General features: G+C 37.6%; 1 protein-coding gene across 7 annotated transcripts in view; it reads left to right on the forward strand.

Annotated features, from left to right (window-relative positions):
* The window catches only part of LOC142155431 (transducin-like enhancer protein 4), an 86,562-nt gene that overhangs the window by 19,718 nt on the left and 44,657 nt on the right, over positions 1 to 22,187 (forward strand). For 2 of the 7 annotated variants that reach the window (XM_075211025.1, XM_075211028.1), the window contains exons 6-8: positions 5,052 to 5,126; positions 21,295 to 21,499; positions 21,628 to 21,644. In XM_075211025.1, the coding sequence (XP_075067126.1) occupies positions 5,052 to 5,126; positions 21,295 to 21,499; positions 21,628 to 21,644 (297 nt within the window). Of the gene's footprint in view, positions 1 to 5,051; positions 5,127 to 21,294; positions 21,517 to 21,627; positions 21,645 to 22,187 lie in introns of all 7 variants that reach the window. The other 5 variants (XM_075211029.1, XM_075211030.1, XM_075211031.1 and 2 more) reach the window with 3 other exon arrangements.

Here is a 22,187-nt window from a genome sequence, read left to right on the forward strand (position 1 = left end):
GTAAACAAAATGAATGCAGATTTGGCTAACTATGCATTTTGCAAGAAATAAAGTTGTCAGCAAGTACGTTTTTTGCTTTTTCAGAGTAGATGTATAGTAGATATATAGAAATATTTTTTTATTTTATTTTTTTCAGACCCCAACCCAGGTACAGGTGGGCAGTCTGAAAGAGGACAATGTTTCTTTTTGTTACTCTAAAAACCATAGATAAATTGGTTCATGTTCTTTAAAACCCTGTTTATGACTTTGCAAATGTTTCCATATCAAACTGTATATAGCCACAGGTTAGAACCTTAAATAAATAGTGAGATTGGTGATGATTGCAAGGTGGTTTTTATGGTAACAGAAAATTCCGTACACTCTAGATGAAATAATTGTACATTTATGGAGCTTGGTTGCCACCAATTTGGTATTTTGCAACCAGTGTGTTGCCTGTCGTTCTATGAAAATTCTTTAGTCCAGGGGTTGGTGAAATGTACAGTTAAGGAGCTAGTCCATGAAATCTAAGAGAGCCAGCAGTGTCTTGTATGGAGCCAGGGAAGATTTGTATCTGACATCAATAGAAATGACTCCTAAAATTTGGACACTAGTAGTTATTTAGTAAGTTTCCTACTCTGTCAACATGGTTCACAAAGTTTGTCTAGCCCTGCTTTAGTCACACACTGGATCACCTTACTTGCCAAGATTGGTAAGTTCGGGTTAGTGCTTATGCTTTATTTGGTGCCCCCCCCCCCCACCATCCATGCATCTTGAAGGTCTGACCAAAGTACGTTCAGGTGCATGTCTATTCCTCTATAAACCATAAATAGTGTGAGGAGAGGAGGAAAAATCACCAGCACCACACAGTGTAAACCTCAATGTCCACCCACCTTCCACTTTAGTACCACACCATTCCTATAAATAAAACCTTTCTTTATTTCTCCTAACTTAATTTATGGCTTAAATTAATCATGAGTATGGGGACTGTTTTTATTACTTTGCTGCACCTTTTTTATTTTTTTTTGTGTGTGAAAAGCTTTATTACGTTGCTAGGCGTGCATCTAGAGAAGCACTTCTCCACTAAGGTGTTGAATCACAAAATGACCACCATTAAAAGTGTAGGACAAGATCCGAAGACCTTAATGTCTGACTTGGTGCAAAATGAGTCTTGTTTTGGAAAAGTAAATGACAGTGCCCCCCTAAGGACAAGAAGGAAAGCCCTTTAATATTAAGCCCTTTCCATCTAATGGCAATAATCACAACACTTGTTTTTGGATTGCTCTGCAAAGTTAGGCACGGTGGTGCACCTGTACTGTGTGAGGAAAGCCCTCATTTAGCTCAACTCCTCCTGTAGGCCTGACCAAACTTGTGCTTCTCAGCAAAGGCTGCCATTTTGCTGTGCAAAGCTGTTTGCTTTGGAAATCTAGGCACACTGTACAATTCAAGGCACACGGTGAGACCATAGCTGATTTTTCACTGCACCTCAGATGTTGTATATTTCATAAATTACAACCTGTGTGTGACCTTTGTCACTGATTTTGCATAAATCTATATTTAAATGTACCTTTCTCATTTTGTCCTAAAGTTGGCACCAGGGCCAAATGTTCTGATATAGTAAATGATAAACACACACATGATCTATACCAGCCTTCAATGCTATTAATGTAGCACGCGTTTCATTTCAACATAGAAAGACTTTGGTTATCAGGTGAGGGGGTGTTCTGTTAATGTATAGGTGTATTTGTAATTGCTGGGATTGTGCAGCATTATAGAACACTCATCCTGGAAGGGCCACACAGTGCACATATATTTTTATTATTATCTTTTTAATTCACCGTGGAGATTTGTCCAGTAGCAGTTTGTAGATCTGTACACAATGATTATGAAATTATGACATACACAAAATTATTATTAGGAAATTGTGGCCAAATTAGTTTATTCAGCGTCTTTTTAGTCTGGTCATAGACACCATTCGATATCTAGTCTTAATAATTAAGACAATGGGATACTGCATTGTAAATAGAGAAGTGAGGTTCAGGAATAGTACATTTACAAGGTTCGTTTTGCTGGTGAGCTGATATTTAAATGGTAAAGGAAACAATCTATTCCTTTTGTAATAGTACTTGTACCTGGGGATATTGGGTATTACACAGCAAATTACTGGGATGGTATTGTCTGTAGTGAATTTCTCAAACATGTGGAAGATGCATTTTGCTACAAAGCAATTAAAATTGTGTGCATATAGTTTGAATTTTACATTGACCCTGTAATCAATTATTTATGTCCTGTTATACTTTTACTTAAACATTACTTTAAAGACAAACTGTTTCTTTTTATTTTAATTTTCTTGAAATTGCAGCATATTTGGGATTCTATTGGCAAACAGTCCATGGCATCTACTTGGCCTAAGGCTCGGTACAAACATCGGGGGGGTAAATGTATCAACTGCTATTTTTTTTAAATTCACCGCCATTCAGCGAGTTTGCAGTGAAAATTTAAAGTGGCAATGGCTTTAAAGCAATTGCTGCTTTAAGTTTTCACTGCAAATTCACTGAATAGCGGCGAGTTGAAAAAATCGGCAGTTGAAACATTTACTCCCAGGTGTTTCACCCGATTATCGGACCAATCACACGATAGATAGCCGTTCGGTCAGATATCTCAAGTGTGTACACTCCTACAATGAACTATTATAGTTCCAAAGCGCATCGTATCATTTGATTTTATAAACGGACTAAAAATCGATGGAACTGTCATTCCAATTCTGCAGTGCTCATGCACTGGTGACCAGAAGTGTAGGCAAATCTTCATAGAGTTTAGAGTCACAATCTTTTCAGCATATGGTTATGACAGATGAAGAGCACAGATCTGAAGGTAAATCTTGTAAAACATGTATAGTGTACACATATAGCTGCATGCTGATTGGGACTGAGTCGTTGGTAAAATCTTTAACGTTATCACATCGGGAGAAATTTTCTGTAGTGTGTACCCAGCCCAACAGTCGGATATGTCAAATTTGGCTGTTCATGTGAATGGCCAGGTTAGATACAGATCTAACTGTTGGACAACCAGGTTAAACAAACAGCCAGACCCAAAATGTGTTACCTTTATTGATATGTAGCTTTAGGGTGTAACCTTGTGATGATACATGTATCTGGCATTATTGGGGTTGTGATGTGATCTCATTGGGGCCAGTTATGTAGTGGTATAAAAGAAAAGATTAGGTCCAGCATAAACATGTATTGGAAATGATTAAGCAATGACAATTTTAGTTGTTCGTAACCAACTCCCAACCTTCACAGGCTCTTAAACATTTAGGGCTAGATTTATTAAGCTGCGGGTTTGAAAAAGTGGGGATGTTGCCTATAGCAACCAATCAGATTCTAGCTTTCATTTATTTAGTACCTTCTACAAAATGACAGCTAGAATCTGATTGGTTGCTATAGGCAACATCACCACTTTTTCAAACCCGCAGCTTAGTAAATCTAGCCCTTAGAGTTATACATTCTCTTCACCTATGTGGCCACACTGGCTGTAGTGTCAAAGTTTACAAACCAACGTGCAGCCCATTGGAGTAGTAGGAAACCCCATGCGATGCCCCAAGGGCAGTTTGCACTCCGCCCTATTTTATAGGAGTGGAACAAGTAGATTGCTGGGTTTTTAATCCATCATCTCTAGAGTCAAAATGAATGCTTTGCAGAACTGCTTGTCTCTAAATGCCTCTTCTGAGGTTACAGCACATCCTGTTACTAGGGACTACCAGCATGCTATAATATTTGCTTTCAAGAGTCTACAGTGTGTCTAACAACTTACTTTCCATCGCTGTGTGTGAATAAGAGCCTATTTGTCTACAAAGCACAGCTTGGTGACTGAAAAGAGAGAGTGGTACAAATCTGGCAACTCCCATGAAAAGGCCAGTGCTATAGAGAGTGCAGAGAAAATGGCCCTGTCCTATGCCTCTGTATTTTATATGCATTATTGATTGTTTAGTGGTATTTGTTCCTTTTCTTCTATGATATGGTTTTTTTTTTTTCCCTGTGAATTTCATTGAACAGATTGTACCATAATTCTCCTAATTGGCCCATGCTGACTTTAATTCCGCCTCATTAACCAATACTTCAATCCCGTTGCTTCCAACTCTGATATGCTTGCAAAGCAGATAACCTTGCAATGAGAAAAAAAAACACCTAATTGGAATCACTGCAAATGTTGTTTTTTGAGTTCCTTATGCTTTTTCCATTTTGTACAGTGAGAGATTAAGCAATGGGCTAACCAAAGTCTTGTACTCCTGCTATACTGACATGTCACTGGCTTGCATCTCTGTCAGGTTGTTTCCACTCTTTTTGTATTCTGATGGACACATCACTGTAACCGTGTAGAAGACCTCAGTCCTCCGGATGTTTAATCTGTCTGGATTCTTGAGTTGAGACCTGTAGATCTGTATTAAAAGGCTGAATAAAAGTTCCACAGAAATCACAAGACAGAAATAGAATATACAACGGTCATACATTATAGAAGCAATTAAACCATTTACTCTCTTCCCTGCTGATCTGTGGTAAACCACTTATAGCTCTGCTATTTGATGAGGTCATGAAGGAAATTGTCCATGCAGGGATGTGTATATTCAGCATAGTGTTCTGTATATACGCAGTAGTTTCTGCAGAAGAATGTTTACTTTGGGTTACTAGTTAGAGGAAAGGTTGAGGGTAATGCTGATTAAAGTTCTATAATTATTTCCTTATGGCAGAATCCTTCACCCACACCTTCTGCAGTATCTTGCAATAAAAGTATAAACCAACAAGCAGTCACCAGTGTGTATACACATTGCAGGGAGGAATTTCAAGAAGTAAACACTGAGAGGTTAGAGAGAGTGCTGCAGAGGTACATACAGTAGCTGTACTGTACTGTGATTGAGGCTTTTCTAAGGGCCGGCAACTGGAAAGATGCCCGTTGATTTACCATACTTCTAATAGAAGTGAGTAGGTGTATAGAAGTGTGTTTAAAATCAGAGAATAAAATAATAAAAAAATGATGAATCTATTCTGACTTTTTTTTTTATTTTCTTCTCTTTCTAGCACCAACAACAAGTGGTACAGGCTGTGGAGCGTGCCAAACAAGTGACCATGGCAGAGCTGAATGCAATCATTGGGGTATGTTGTCTTATTGACGTGAATTACTACGGTTAACTGTCCTTGTTTCTTTTATACTGTTTGAATTTTCTTGACATACAGTGCTAACATAGAAACTTTAATTTAAAGGGAAGGTTTCCTTGACTTGCCAGTAATGGCAGATCGGCAATTTCTGCGCTCAGCCTATATTTGCTACGGAAATCCATCAAACACCAGGCTCCCGCCATACTCCTGTGCAGTCTACAGTATTCGTGTACATCCATGGAAGTGCATTTACACTACCGGGAATGGGCAGACATGATGTCGGCTTTCTATGGCAGATGTGTAAGCGTGGAAAGTGCCAGTGTTCCAGTACCCTTATTTGCATCCCCTCTGCAATTTAATGAATAATATATATATTTATTATATCTGAACACAAGCACTGCTGAGCAAAAAAAGCAGTTACGGACTCTTTCCTGACAAAGTTAATGTCTTCTCAGACAAGTTAAATAAAACCAGACAAACATTAATAGGCTAATGTGTTCCTGTTTCACCCCCCCCTTCCCCATTCCTCTCTTTGCTTGAATACAAAAAAAACCTCAGAAAATGAAAAGTAAATTCCCCCATATGTTAGTGCTGTTAATGACAGCTGTAGTAACATGTTCTGTTAGACTGTGGATCTGGACAGTCATTTTGTTTACACTTGCTACAAAAGATGGGAAACAATGAAATATTGTCTGTTTGACATCACCTATGTAGAGGTGAGAAATCATGGTTTAATAACACATTATTCACATCTATAATTATACAGCTGGTCCAAACCGCTAAGTTATTCTAATGAACACACTACAACTGTACTTTTCTTATTCGCCCCCTCCCAAATGCTTTTTCTTTTGTGTATAGATTATACATAAAAGTCTTTTCCTCTTTTATTCAGTGTATCAAACACACTTTGAAATGCTAATTATTCCATTTACTTTCATTAAAATTCAAATTGCTGAGTGAAGATGTGGATAAGGGTCGCCGAATAATCAATCTGAAGTGAAGATATTGCCTCAATTATGCCTCTGTCTTTTAACAAGGAAATCAGCACTCTCTGATCCTTGCTGACGGAGGTAGAGTGCAATGTTCTGATTGTGGTCTGCATTTAATGGGCTATTTCTTATTCTGTTTTGTGCCCCTTTGACCGCAGGAGAATACTGGTAGTCAATTAAGGGTTCTAAATGGAGAAAGAGTAACCTTTTATTTCCTGTGAAGTTCCCCAATAAAAAAGACAAATCTGAGGAAGCTGTGTTCAGCCATGAATAGCATTTGCTGCAAGCTCTTCAAGCACAAGTAGGTGAGAAGGCCATTCCCCCTTTCCTTCTGAGCCTTGTGTGTGTGTGTGTATATATTTATATAGATATAGATAGATATATATTTTATAGGCACTGTGCTCAAGTTCCGTGCTCTAACTGTAGCACGGTGGCTACGTGTTTAGTACTTCTGCCTCACAGCACTGGGGTCATGAGTTCAATTCCGCCCATGGTTCTATCCCTGTGTTTGCGTGTGTTTCCTTCGGGTACTCGGGTTTCCTCCCACATTCCAGAAAACATACTAGCAAGTCTCTCTCTCTCTCTCTCTCTCTCTCTCTCTCTCTCTCTCTCACAGAATTTAGACTGTAAGCCTTAACGGGGCAGGGACTGATGTGAGTGAGTTCTCTGTACAGCACTGCGAAATTAGTGCTATATAAATAAATGATGATGATTGTATTCAAATCGTAACATATCTCAAGTCAGGTTTTGATTTGTAGCTGGGTGTTAGTAGGCTTTGCCTAAACAGTACTTGCCGTATGTAGATGCACACAAATTGCAGTATACGCACAAGTGTTTGTTCAATACAAAAGTGTATTAAAATAAATGAACAACTCTTAACATTATAATCATTAATAAACATAATGGATTAAAATATATTTTTTACATTAAATACATAAAGCTGTTTTTAATACATACAATGCATTTATATAGTCTATCTTTCATGCATACGCATATCCTTTGCTATATAATGGCATGCATACATGTAGTTTTTAATACAAAGACTATGCCGTGTAAGTCATCACTTTCAGCCGGCACTCACACCTGCTCTGTAGCTGGTGCAAGTGATAACTGCTGAAACATGGTGTACTTAAGGGAAACACAGGGTTTGAAATGGCGCATCGGTGTCCGAATGCCCTTGGCATGCCCCTTACTGTACATAGCCCAAGTTCATCTTCCCTCCCCCTTTCCAACACTCAAGCCGTAGATAGTCATAAGTGTCACTTGCATTCAGACATGAATTGCATGAAATTGCATTCATTGGTACAAGGTCAGTTTCTGAACATATACAGAGCTATTGCACAAAAGATATGGCACGCAAATGAACTCGTGCATGACCATGAATCAGACCCTGTGTGTGTGTCGTCCACACCAAATTCTTGAAACCATTTTCTTATGGATCTCTTTGTGCATAGGGGCATTGTTATAGTGAAACAGGAAAGGGTCTTTCTCAAATTCTTGCCACAATATTGGATGCACATTATAAAATATAATTGTTGCTGTAACATAAAGATTTCCCTTCACTAGAACGAACATCATAAAAAAAACTTCCCCCAGACCGTTGTTCCTCCTCCACCAAACTTTACAGTTGACCGTATGCATTCTGATAGAAAGGGTTCTCCTAGCATCCACCAATCCCAGATTCGTGTCAGACTGCCAGGTGATGAAGTATGACTTGACATTATAGAGAACGCGTTTCCACTGCTTTAGAGTCCAGCTTTACACCACTCCAGCCGACATTTGGCATTGCGCACAGTGATCTGAGCTGCTTGGCCATGAAAACACAATCCAACAAACAGTTCTTGTGCCTACATTGTTTCCAGGTGCAGTTTGGGACTCTGTAGTGGGTATTTGACCGAGGATAGACTATTTAAACGTGCTTTAGCACGCTGCAGTACCTTTCTGTGAGCTTGTGTGACCTACCGCTCTGTGGTTAAGCGGGTATTGCTCCTAGATGTTTCCACTTAAAATAACAGCATTTTGTTGACCTCACACTTACAAGGCAATTCTAGCAGGGCAGAAATTTGCTAAACTGACCTGTTGGAATGGTGGTATCCTATGACGGTGCAACATTGTAAATAACTGAGCTCTTCAGTATGACCTACTTGATTGCTAATTGACTTTGGATATTGTATGGCTGTATGATTGATTTTATGCACTTGTTAGCAGTGGGTATAGCTGAAATGGCTAAATGCAATCATTGAGTATGTGCCTGTATGGAGAGATATAGACAGAGAGAGCGAGAGAATGTGTGTGTTTATAATTTATATTACATCTATCTCCTACTCAGTGGACACTTTATCAGGTACACCATTTCTAATGCTTGGTAAGACCTGCTTTTGCCCCCAGATCAGCCTTCATGGCATGGATTTAAGAAGGTGATTTAAATATTCATTAGAGATTCTGGTCCATGTTGACATGATGGCATCACGCAGTTGCTGCAGATATGTCTGTTTCAAATTCATGCTGCAAATCTCCTGTTTTACCACATCACACTGGTGCTCTATTGGATTGAGATCTGGTGACTGTGGAGGCCGTTGGAGTACACTGAACTCATTGTCATGTTTGTGCTACCAGCTTGAGATTACGGGTGGTTTGTAACATGGCGTGTTATCCTGCTGGAAGTAGTCATTAGAAGATGGGTAGATTTGGCCATAAAGGGGTGCACATGGTCAGCAACAATACTTGGATAAGCTGTAACATTTAAACAGTGCTCAGTTGGTATTGAGGGGCCTAATGTGTGCCCAGAACTCATTCCCCACACCACCAGCCTGCCCCATTGACACAGGATAGATTCAGGGTTTGCTGCGAAATGCAGGGTCAGAATTTGCCATAAAGTTCGAGCTTGGTCAGACCAGGCAACGTTTTTTCAGTATTCAAGTCTCCAGTTTTGGTGTTGCTTAGCTGACACGAGTGTGGAACCTAGTGTGGTCTTCTGCTGTTGTAGCCCATCCACTTCAAGGTCTGACATACTGTGCATTTAGAGATGCTCTTCTGCACACCACTGTTATAATGGCAGGTTATTTAAGTTACTGTCTCCTTCCTGCCACCTTCAACCAGTCTAGTTGTTCTCCATATTCCTCTCTCACTAACGCTGTGTTTTTCCCTACAGAACTGATGATTACTGGATATTTTTGTTTTGCGCACCATATTCTGGAATCTCTACAGACAGTTGTGCGTGAAAGTCGCAGAGGATGTTTACCTTAATTGTGTTGCCAGTGTGTGTTGAATGTTGAAGCCCCATTAAAATGAATAGAAAAATATCTCCCATTTCACAGTACGTCGTAAAAAATAAACAAGCGGAGCGTCCCCCCAGCCTGTATCTTCAATCATCTTTTGCCCTGATGCCTCTGTTGGGGTTAGGGTGGGTGGTTCTGATAGTGTTCAGACCGTCCAGGATTTGGTGTAAGGGGTAAGCTGCCCATTTTTGTCACGTTTGTGTCTGGTGTTTTTTTTGTGCTTTAGCTATTAGAGATTTACTTTTAATTTTTTTTTTTATCTTTCTACAAATCGCCCTTTAGTATACCACCCCATCCCAATGTTTTAAGGCTCATTTTTAAGTTCCTGCTTGCTTTTAGCTCCCAACAAGCTATCATGCTTCACATTGTGAATATGTATTTATTTCTATGAGGTTTTTTGTTTTTTTTCTTTTTTCTTTTTTCTTCTTGAGCCTGCAATTGGAACAGATTGCATGTTCTGCACTGTTGATTCTCATACTGCAGATCTTAAACAACAATTTGTTTGCAGGCGGTGAACAGTCTAAAAACCAGAATGTTTTCCTGAAACCTGTAAAGACTTTGTAAAGACTTTGTTGTTGCTGTTTTTGTTTTTGTCTTTTGTTTTTTAGCTGTAATAGACCATACTGTTTGAGTATTATAATACAGCAGGGTAGTAAACATTTAGAGACTGTATGCAAGTTATTTAAAAAAACAAAAAAATAAAAACCTGCTACAGTAAACTTTTTATTTTGTTTTGGGGCACAGTAAGCAATCTAGATGCTTAAAGATGCTAGATTGCTTAAAGCAGCAATCCCACGTGGAAGATGTGTGTTTTTTATATATATATACATATATATATATATATATATATATATATATATATATATATATATATATATATATATATATATTTTTTTTTAAAAAAATTTAAGCATGCCTCTGGAACATTTTTCTTAGATGCTGATTTGTAGGATGATAGCTATCTCCTTTTCAAAAGCTCTGTCTAGCAGCCACTTTTGTTTTACCAACCTGAGTCAGTCGGTTTGCTTCAGCTATCAGCAAGTCAAGGGATTATAGAAGGAGATTTTCACAGTGCAGACAGAGCTCAGAGGGAAGTTATAAAGCCGCCTCCTGCTCACTACGTCATGTGTCATGTGACTCTGGTAGCCCAGAATCATAAATCATTAATAGCAACCTGAAGAAAAAATTAAGGGGAAATGTTAAATACTAATAATCTTCTCATTACCTCCCACAATGATTTATGTTAAAAATAAAAATTCTCTCCCTCCCTCCCATAAGGGACTGCTACTTTAAACGTGCATTCTTTATCCCTGTTTGTCATAACTATCATAAACATTGCCTCATTACTGACCCTGACTTGTGTGATGCTTGTATTGGTTAGTATAATATATTGTTTTCACCTGACAGATGTTAATTAAGTTGGCTTTAACATTCTTACCAGACATTTCTGAAATGTTTTTATTTTATTACATTTAATGAGCAGTGTATTCTATATTGATACTGAGCACTGTAATATGTATGGTGCTCCGGGTGTATACTGCCAAATTAACATCATACTTTCCTAGTTTTCATACCTCACTTCTGGAAGATGTGGAAAAGAGATGGGTTTGACTTGCAGACCGTTTGTTTCCTCAAGTGTGTGACAGTGTATTATGACACTTTGTCATCATGTCCTTGCCCCCTCAGTGGTCATTATGGTGGGGGCAATCTGCTTACTCAGGACATGTCCTCACAGGCTGGTAAGAGATTTTCCAGCTCTTCCACGAGTCTGAAGGAACTAATTTCCTACGTTCTTACAATGTCCAAAGTTAGTTTAACTGTGATTAAACAGAGACCAAAACCAGCATTCGAAAAATGGTGTCATTATAAAGAGTGACATATAAAGGATGTAATGTTTTAATGCACTTTTTGTGCAGAGAATATACCCGTTCGTAATGTGTAAAGGAGTTATAAGTACATAGATCATGTGAATAGCCCAAGGCATTACAATAGTTTAGTTTTACCTGTAACAACCCGATTTAGGCCATTGTTTCCAATTACACTGTATCCACTGACTGTTGCCTTTGTTTAGGAGTAGAATTCATTCAATTAATTTATTGTTAAACGCACTGTTTAGGAAGTTATTGGTGCCCCCCAAATGGAAGTAATCATGTTTTTGAAATGCAACTTCACTGCTATTTGAATTTGTGCTTTTAAATATTAATGTTTGGTGGCCCCACTGTTTGATTTATGTTAATATACACATTTCCCAAGTAGTCCATTTATGTTTTGTTTTGAATCTGTGCATGGGAGGTATTGCTCACTTGTAACTTGACTGTCTTGGGAACCTAGGTGCTTCATAGTCTCATCACTGATATCTAGTGTGAATGGTGAAATAAAATCAATTTTGGGGGTGAGGGTCAAAAAGTGAAAGCTATGCAAAAAAAAAAAAAAAAGAAATTCTGGGCAACATTTTTGTCTTTAGAACAAGTCAATACTTTATGCAGCCACAATATTCTACATCAGATCATTGAGAAGCATTTTACATGCTAAACACGAACTATGCTAATAATGATTTTATTTGAGCCCCTTTTTCCCTTTGTAACTTTTTTCTTCTCCCCAAATCTTGTTTCAGTCTGCCTTTGTACATGAAGCTGAGGGAAGCTTTCCAGTAGTGAATGGGTCTTTATCATATTTTTTTTCTCTCGGTAATATCAGAATTATTGACTGTTTTCCAGGTCTGAGCTAATGTCTCAATCACAGTATTTTATATATACTTGAAACAGACTGCATAGCAGACCTAAATCAGGCACTTAGTTTATAGCAAGGACTAGTGGTGGTGTTCATTATTTCCAAATGTATAGTTGTGCAGTATTTTTTTTTTTTCTGCTTTCAGTAAGTTTTCCCCTAAGAACGGGGGTGAGTGTGCTGGTATAATGGTCAAGGGAATAATATCTGTGCCGCATTGCCAGCAAATAGAATAGAAAACTAAAGATCATAATAGATACTTTATTGGATGTCGCAGGGACTTTGACGTTGTGTAGAAAGCTTTGTACAGTATAAGTGGGTCTGTTTTCTAGAATGCCTGTTTCTATAAATTGTCAAATACGTAAAGGCAAAAAGGAGACGTTACATGTTAAAATTCTGTTGCTTCATGATGGTGACATTTCTGGCTATGGTTATGGCAAACTATACATAGTAGCAAGTTACTCAGGTGTTTGTGACGCTCAATCTCTTCCATCGACTGCCCTAAATAGGTGGTGGTGGTGGCGGCACATTTGTATATTGGCGTTAACCACGGACAGCCTTCACTGTATTTAGCACATCAGTTCTATATTTATTTGTTTTGATGGTAAAACTCCAAAAATTGTGACCGATCAAAATGATCATTAGCCTTGTTAGTACAGCTATAATTTTTTTTTTTTTTTACTTTGTTTTTGCTATTTGCATCCAACTAATTATGTTGGAGAAACAATACATGGTTCTTTCTCTAATCTATATTGCCTAGTTCTTTTTATTTTGGAAACGGGCATGTGTAACCTCAAGCTCAAAGAGGAGAAGTTTGAGATATTGGCACACCGAGGATCGTATTTATCAAATGTCCCATTTAGGACTTTTTTTTTTCCATTTCTCACTATCCGTAGCTTGATGGCAGTGGCTAACAAGTTTTCAACATGTAACGCTTTTCCCTTAGAGTTCTCTAGGGTGGCGAAAATGTTTAATTTATTAATTGTCGAAAAATAGACCTTTTTCGCTGCCAATAGGTTTTCCTCCATAGTTAACGCCTTCTCTGGATGATGTTTGATGGAGACTTACCTTTTCCTGTTTTCTCCTCTGTTGCGTCCGCTTTCCTCCCCTCCTTCCTGTCTTCACTCATTGCACACACACACAGGCCAGTCAGTACATAGAATCTTGCTGATTTAACCCTTTCATTGTTGCCATATTGTAAAAGCATTTAATTTTTAGATTGTATATTTAATGCTTTAAAAAAATATATATTAACCATTTTGAACTTTTTTTTTTTTTTTTTATACCCCCTACATCCTTGCACTAATCACAGCCTTTGCCCCTTTTCCCAATGTTATCCCCATCTACCCTTCCTAGCCCCTTCACCATCCCCAAGATTACATTGATATATTCCCCTACGTAGCTGACAGAGCAGTGATTGAGTATACATGGTCTACACATATGCTCGGTTTAAACAATGACACATCAAGCAGGAAGAGAACGTTTTTGCTGTGGAGAGATGACTGGGCAAAATCTTTTTCTAAAGTTACATTGATTTTACTTTAAATGTTACCAGACCTTCATCTGAGTCCTAATAATTAAGACTATGAATAAGCAAAATCTCCGCACTTTACTTTTTAAATCTAAATACAAATCCCTCTATAATCTCCTCTTGGGTTGATATAATTTGTGCCTGCTCTTCATCATAGTGACTTGTCAAAGAGAATCGTAACTTCCTCAAAAGATTCTTGAGGACCCTAGATAGTTTTTCATGCCCCTGAAACGGTAAAGTCTTACCGAACCACTTTAGTATGCAGATACTGTGGAAACGGGTTAATCAAGAGGATTTTCTACTTTTCCCAACAGTAGTCATACAGCAAAAATCAATCCAAGAACAAGGCGACTGACTCTAGAGAAAGTAACACAGAACACCACATTAATGTTTATGGATAGTGGCTAAAGTTTTGGCCAGGCCTCTTTGCAGTTTCTAAAATCAGTCTTTATGACCTGTGTCCACCATATAAAAACCCTACAAGAGGGGTGGAGGGGGGGGGGGGGTGCATGGGAGAATGCTCTCCAAAAACACATTGTCGCTCGTTTCAGGTTTATCAACGGCTACCTGGATGATCCAGAAGGCTGTTGGGATGTGAACAGATGAGATGAAAGTGGAACTTCTTGACATTCATCAGGAATTTTATATTTGGAGAAAAAAACAAAATATAAGGACCCGGACAGATCCCCGACATTGAGAGAACAAATAATTGATCCAGAATTTTTTTTTTGTCATATAATTTTGATTTGAAATAAAACAGCTTTTATTTAGTAAACTACTTTCTTACATGTGTACCTACTGTATGGCTTATGGTGGATGCTTCTTTATGGTCAAGTTTTGAAATCTAAAATAGCATCTGGCTTTTCTAAATGGCACACCTAGATAATAAGGTCCGGTTGTCAGTGACATGAAGTTTAACAGAATGTGGGTCATGTAGCATGACAGTGATCCTAAATACACACGTTACATTTATTTTTTTGGAATGACAGAACAAAAAGTATTGACTGGAACCAACGGAAATGAATGTCGTGGCCTTAAGTGGTACAGGATATATGTGTGTGTGTGTGTGTGTGTATATATATGTATATGTATATATATTTTTCATTTCTTTAAGAAAAAAAATCCTGTTGGTTAATTTGCATTCCTGTAAAGCAGGATGACGTGTGCTTATTTGCATTGCCTCTGTTTCATGTTAACTACTGCCCATATACGTTTTAAAGTACTCCATGGACTCTACAATTGACTATCTATTTAAGTAAAAGACAAGCTTTACAGTTAGATTTTAGGTGTGCAAAGTATGACCACCTCAAATTCTGAGGTATCTCAATCTGACCAGCCAATGCATATTTGGCAAAATTATTATAGTTTAATATATTTCTTTTTATGCATTTACAGAAAAAAAACAATCTCTGAACGATCATGCTGCCCAAGTGGGAGGGGGAGGAATTTTAACGCCATGTACATGCTGAACCTCCATTTTTAGCAGTGACATTTTAATGATAGAAAGTCTGCAAAATTATTTGCCATCAATTGTGAAGGCAATAACAAGCCTTGGTGGTTTTTCTCACACTCTGTGTTAAGTGCTTTCAGAATGACAGCGTAAACTGTGTTAGAGAACTCCAAGGAAGTAAAACTGATTAAAATGTTCATGCTTGAATGGGGCTGATGGAATAGTTCATTTGGACTTTCCATACCTCCTGCAGCTCAACCTGAAATATTAAAATTCAGTAGATTTAAATCTCTCTCCTCTTAGCTCAGGAAAAACATTACATTTTAATAGGCTTTAAACTCATAATTCATTGGGGTGGAGCAGCATATATTAAGTTTATTTAAATAATTTTTAGGTGGATACTTAAATGATTTTTGCTTTTTATTTTTTAGCATTTATTCTTAAATTTTACATTGTTTTCCTAAAAATGTAATTTTTCTAGCATCATGTTGCTTGTTAAGATGTGTTCCAGTTGAGGGTTGAAAAATTATAATTTATGTGCTACAAATGAATTTATGCAACAGGTTTTCTATCACCTTTCCAATGAAAGAAAAACCTCTCTTATTTAGAGTATGTATACATGTTGGATATCTAATTTAAACAGCCATCCCATGAAAAATGAGGTGAAGATAATGTGCGTGTATATATATTATATATTTCTGTCACTGTGGCAGGCTATAAGAAGTATGATTATTGCCATTTTTCCTTCAGGCTGCTATAGTTACGCTTAGTGACTTGGACTACCATGACAACCACAGTCACATTGCACATGATATAGTTAGCACAGACGCTAAGGAATGCCCCTCCAAGATTTGTCCGCTCTGAATTCCTCCCCCTCTGTTTTCACATGACATGCATTAAAATATAATGATTTGTAAAAGGACAGCGAAACCAAATAGTACATCAGATGCATGCTTAAAATATACTTGCCAGTTAAAGAGAGAGAAAACATAACATGTGGGCTGTTGCCCTACTATGCTACAACAGAACCAGTTGTATCCAGTTAAAACTTTTATTATAGTATATATGATTTACAAGCCTGCACAGCATTGAAAATATATGCATTTAGCTGCATAATTGTACCACACACTGTGTGGTAGGCATAGTAAGGTGTGAAACAATACATTCAACTGTTATTTTGGTAGTAGCAAATCTGCTCTGTGGAGATACTATAAATCACATCATAAAATTGCACTGTTTGTTTTCTTGTTTCTGTTTTGTCATGAAAAACAGAAAAAATTTCTCCTGCCCCTGACTGACAACTAATGCTGACAAGCTGCTGTGTGTTTCTATGTATCCTATTCACACTATAACCATAACAACTGCAATGTTTAAATCCCATGGTACTGATTCCTGCTGTTATTGTATCAACTTTTTTTTTTTCTTTCTTACAAAGTTTACCCAAGGTTTCCCTCTATATAGTTACAAAAACTTTAATTTCAAAGATCAGTAGTTCTAATTCCTAGTTCAAAGGGATCTTGGGGAAAAAAAATAAAAAAAAATGTTTTTATTTTTTATTTCTAATGGTAGGCATATTGTAGATCTCTTATCGGAAGATCATTTGCCCCACATTTTGTTTTAAAAAACAAACTGGTTTGCTTTATGGTTACCATCTGCTGCTTTGAAATCCCAAACCAGAGCATAAACTTGAAATGGAAGACCTAGCACTGACCACATTTGGTGTTTTCTAGCAATATTTGATATCTGGATAAATATATTCACTATGATTCACTAATAACTAAATTAACTGTCAGTGTTCCAGTTGTCAAGCAATTACCCCACACTGTGCCATTTGGATCTGTCAAACCAACCATGTCTATTGGTCATTTTGATTCATTTGCCAACTACAGCCAACAAAAATGTTCGTTTGATTCCTTAATTACCAATGTACACTTACAATAGCATCTAACTGTTAACTTTCAAACAGATGCAAGCTAGTATGTGTAAGCAAGTGTATCATTGCTATGAACAAATACAAATTTGCATTTTGCTAAATAACTTTGACGATTTCTATAAGGGCTCTATGTAGCAGTAAAACACAATAATTTGAGTGTAAGGAACAAACTACTTTTGGTACAAATGTCTGATTATGCTGGTTTTGATAACACTGTGACAACACTTTATTCCTATAAATATATAATCTTAACCCAACATTGCTGAGTTAACACACACATTTTAAATGGGACAAGTTACATGTAAAAACAAAACAAAAAAAAACACACAGGTTTTTTCCTTATCGTATTAGTGAAGCGGCTGCTTTCTGTCTGAGGCGTGCCATCATTAGGACTACCAGCCGCCATCACCGGATATATCACATTACACATGTTTTTAAGATATCTAGGAACTTCACATGTTTTCTTTGATTTGGTGAGACAGGTATGCTATCATAAGCACCCCAGGTTCAGTGTACTGTTTTGTCTCCATCCCCCTTCCCCCTTTGTATCAATTCATATGACATTTGACGCCACTGAACTCATCTGTTTTTGGGGGGCTTACAATGGACTAGCCTACTAAAAACAAGTGTCTGAGATGTTGTAAACCATTCTGGAGCTGCCTAGCACCACACATGGTATTCAGCATATTCTCTTATATACATCTTTTAGTGACCTATTCTCTATATGAATGATGCATAGAATGTGTGCGTCTCTGTGTGTATAGGTAATATATATGCATGCACATGTAAATTTAGAAGTGCTAGTATGGGAATGGAAGTGAATGAAATGTTATAGCTATACCGTGAAAGCAGTAGGAGAAGTGGTGGTACCATATACACCCCCATTTTGATAGATATGTAGTATACACTCACGCGTACACAGTGTGCTTTGGCGATGCTTCTAATTTGGAGTATTCTTTTGGAGGGTGCATACTGCCTCTTGATGAGCAACAAGAGGAGCACTTTCTAGACTAAAACAGATATGGTGTTAGGAAAAAAAATGCACAAAAAATGCAAATGCTAAAGGCACTATTGGAGATTCCTGTTGTCTGATCTTTGTTGTGGGAATTAACAAGGAGAATGCAGTGTGGTAGTCTTTAAGAATGCTTCAGGCAATCACACAAAATTGATTATCCATTCCATGGCTGAATATCTAAGTGAAGTGGGGTTTTTTTTTTTTTTTAGATATCCCACCAATAAATAATACAGCACCAAACAAACCAGTGGATTTAAAATACATCCAAATAATTTTTTATATATATAATAATTTTTTTTTATTTTTATCTTAATGATTTATCTCTGCTTTGGATAATTTCTCCTCTATCATAGAGTAACTTGTGTCCATATATACCTTTCTACAAAAAGACTAAATAACAGTCTACCAATGTAGAGTACGCTTTGTTAAAAGGGCGCTCTAAATTAAAGGAAACTTTCTTGATTCTGGCATCATTATCTTTGCTTGCTTAATTGTGGGTAGTACAGTAGGAAGCATATTGATATTTTAGACGTCATTTTATGTCATTCCCATGTGCAGGATTGCAGCTACGATAAAATTCTCTATCTGCCACCTCTTTTGCCTGTCATATTTTTGGCACATATTCATGCATGAATAAGTTTGACAGGGGGGCTCTGAACAGAGTAAGTGGATCATGCATAGAGAGAGAAAAACTGACTGTCTACTAAGTGGTGAGCTCTGCACGCAGTTGTAATAACCCCTTAAATAGTGAGCAGAGTCCTGTAATAAACATATTATACAGTCATCTCTAAGTGCTTTGCAGGTTACAACTTCCTAGAGCTTTTTAAAATAGATATTTCAAGTGTATGGTTTAATGTGTACAAGAAGTGTGCAGAGATCATGTTCTTCACCACATACTGTACATGAATTTGTCAATCATTTCTCGGTAATGTTTCATACAAGAACAGGATGTGTCTTATGTTTTATGCAGGTCATTGTGTTTGGTGTCAAATGTCAGTACCCAATATTCAGCATACGACAGCAGTGTATGAAACGCTGGATTATAGAACTGAAATAATTTGTTACCCTGGTAAACTCTCATTGCTTGGGCCTTGCCAGATATTACAGCAATGAAACAAATGCAAATGTATGTTTTAATATGCATACACACGTTGTGTACAAGCCTATGTGTATACCAAGAGTTCTCCTATAAATAAACAAATATTGATCAGCAGTTGTAAAACCTCCAGTTTGTGTGAAGGGTAATCAGTGTTTTAGTAATCACAAGGGCCTATCTCAAATAACTCCTGACCTTGAGCAAAGGGTAGCACAATTCAATAATTGAAATGTATACACCACAGCTACAGTTGGTATTTATTTTCACTGTATTTGCCAGTATTTCTAAATCCTGGTTATTAATGTGACTGGGAGCTGCCAGCCTGCATTTTTGCTGAAATATCATTAAAAGTAGAACTGGCCTACACAATGGCCGAATTAATACAAACATGGAGAATCTTGGTTGGCATTTAGGTATAAGAGAATAAAATATGTTCCATATGTGTTTTTGTTTATACGTATATAAACACACACTTTATGCTGTATAACTATATGCAATATAGTTTTATATGGTGGTGTAAGTGTCTGAAACCTTGCAGATGCAGTATTGGCTGAGGTCAAGCTCTCCCAATTCTAACCTCTCAAGGGCTTTCTGTATGTGTTACCAGTGTGCTGGTAAAAATGACTTTAAACTCTTGTCAGCACAGTTACTGGTGCATGCATCACAGTCCCACTCAAATAAACCTGTCACAACACAGAGTCAGCAGCAAGAGAAGAGTACAAGGGCAGGCCTCTAGCTTTTCATTCGAGCATCACTAAACGTGCACAGAGTGCCCAATTATTTCAGCATTATTGAGCAAGCCTACAGGAGAACCCATGCCTTGCTACATTAGATTTTCTTTAGTAATTTGCTCAAGTACCGCTGAGGACACTTAAAGAGCTTAAAACGGTGGCTGCAACCAGTTCTCTTTCTGAGTTGTTAATTCAGGTTTTTGCTTTCAAATTAACTCTCTCTGCATGCTGTGCAACAGGGCTAAAACTGTTCAGCACTAATTTTCTCAATTTAGGCATTTCTTTTTTTCACCGCTACATCTGGAATATATATTATTTGGAAAACTTTTACAGGTTTTGATTTTGTTCTTCTGTTCAGAATGTTACACCCCATGTTTCCTGCTGCATTGTAAGCTTGTCAGCATTATATACCTGCTAGCCATCCTGCAGGAGTCGTGCATGCGAATTGTGCAGTAGTCCATACGGCTCCGTGGATAATTACATTTATGGGCAGACAGGATGTTTAAAGTAGGAAAACTTGCTTTGTACTATGCCTCTGAAAGACAGTCCTGAGTAAAAAAAATAACATGACTTTTGCCATTATGGGATTAAACAAAAGGCTTGATAGTGCTTTTTAAAGTGCTCGCATAGAGGCAAGGTTTAGTGACTATGAAAGTACTTCATTTAAATTTACAGTAAAAAATATTATTATTTAACCCTCAAATAAGCCACTTCCCCACTTTTGGGGGGGGAGGTGTCCGGCTGCACACATTGCTGGCGGTTGCAGGAAGGGGACTGTGCTCATTTTTCTTTGATTCTCTATAGGGTGTGAGGGTAAATGAGCAGAGGTTTCGGCCCCAACATCAGCTCAATGTGTCTGTGGACTGTTCTGGAGACATATATTAATCAAATATTCCCCTTGGTGTAGATACCTCTTGTCTTATGATATTCATTAGTCTTTTTTTTTTTTTTCCTCCCCCAAATTCCATTAAATGTATTACCCAAAATGTTGTTACTACTTTGTTTCTTTATATAGTAAAACAATAACTTGGATAATTTGTATTATTTAACAGCTTATGAGAAATTAGAATAGTAAATTGGGTTAATATGCAGAGACTACCATTTGAATTTAAGGCACAAACTCTATTTGTGACCAATATAGTACAGACCTCAGTCTTTCCTAGTTTAGAGACTGAACTGCAGGACCCTGCTTGACTGACCTGGGTAAACTAGCTGTCAGTGGTCCTTGTCAGTGCATCATGCAGTGCAATATTCTGGTAATGAAAGTCAGCACTATGAATCTTCCTTGTGACACATGGCCATTGATTTATATGTTTGTTCTTTTCCGCTGGCAGCATTTATGATTTGTTTTATGTAATTATTTTTGTTTTTAATTATATTGAGCAAGTTCAAGATCTATGTTTAATTTCTCACAGCAGCAACAACTCCAGGCTCAGCATTTATCTCACGGGCACGGTCTCCCAGTGCCCCTGACTCCACACCCATCCGGCCTGCAGCCTCCCACCATCCCACCAATCAGCAGCAGCGCTGGATTGCTGGCTCTTTCCAGTGCCCTCTCCGGACAGTCTCACCTTTCTATTAAGGATGAAAAAAAGCACCATGACAGTGACCATCAAAGAGGTCAGAAAGTATTAAAAGTCATACCATGACAAATGAGATTTCATTTTGTATTTTGCTTTTGTGACTAACTTTCTTTTTTTATTTGTGTTTTTTTTTTTGTTTGTTTTTTTTGCATGATCTCCTTGCAGACAGAGATTCCATCAAGGTAAGAATTGTTTTGACTGTAGGCATTAATATTTGTGTACTTAATTGGCTAATGCAAATTACAACAGTTACATTGCAGCATGAGTGACATTGGGGAACTAAAAGGTGCAATTTGTCATGCCTATGTGTAGGGTGGTTGTTGAACAAAGTTGGATAGCCACCACTTATATATTGTATCTCATTGGAAAGAGCTGTGTCTTTGCTGGATACACCTCTACCTAACCTTTGATGGCCAAACATTTTTAGGTACCGTTAGACCGGCTTCTTTGTTACAGTATTAAATTCCAATCCTAAGGATTCATTTTCCTGGGACACATATTGGCTACCTTAAGGATTTCTGTGTATGTATGTTACACAACCAATCAACTTATGCAGTTCCTAAAGGTGTAGTGAAAACTTGCTAAAGAATGGTTGTTTTTGTTCAAAATGAGATTGGGAAAGATTGGTTAAAAAGGACTTGTCACAAATTGACAGGTTTTTTTTATTTTTTTTTTATTTAGTGCACTGAATTTTCCCCAAAAATGTGTCTAACCCCTCACAATTT

This window comes from Mixophyes fleayi, chromosome 1, assembly GCF_038048845.1.
Source record: "Mixophyes fleayi isolate aMixFle1 chromosome 1, aMixFle1.hap1, whole genome shotgun sequence".
Taxonomy (NCBI): Eukaryota; Metazoa; Chordata; class Amphibia; order Anura; family Limnodynastidae; genus Mixophyes; species Mixophyes fleayi.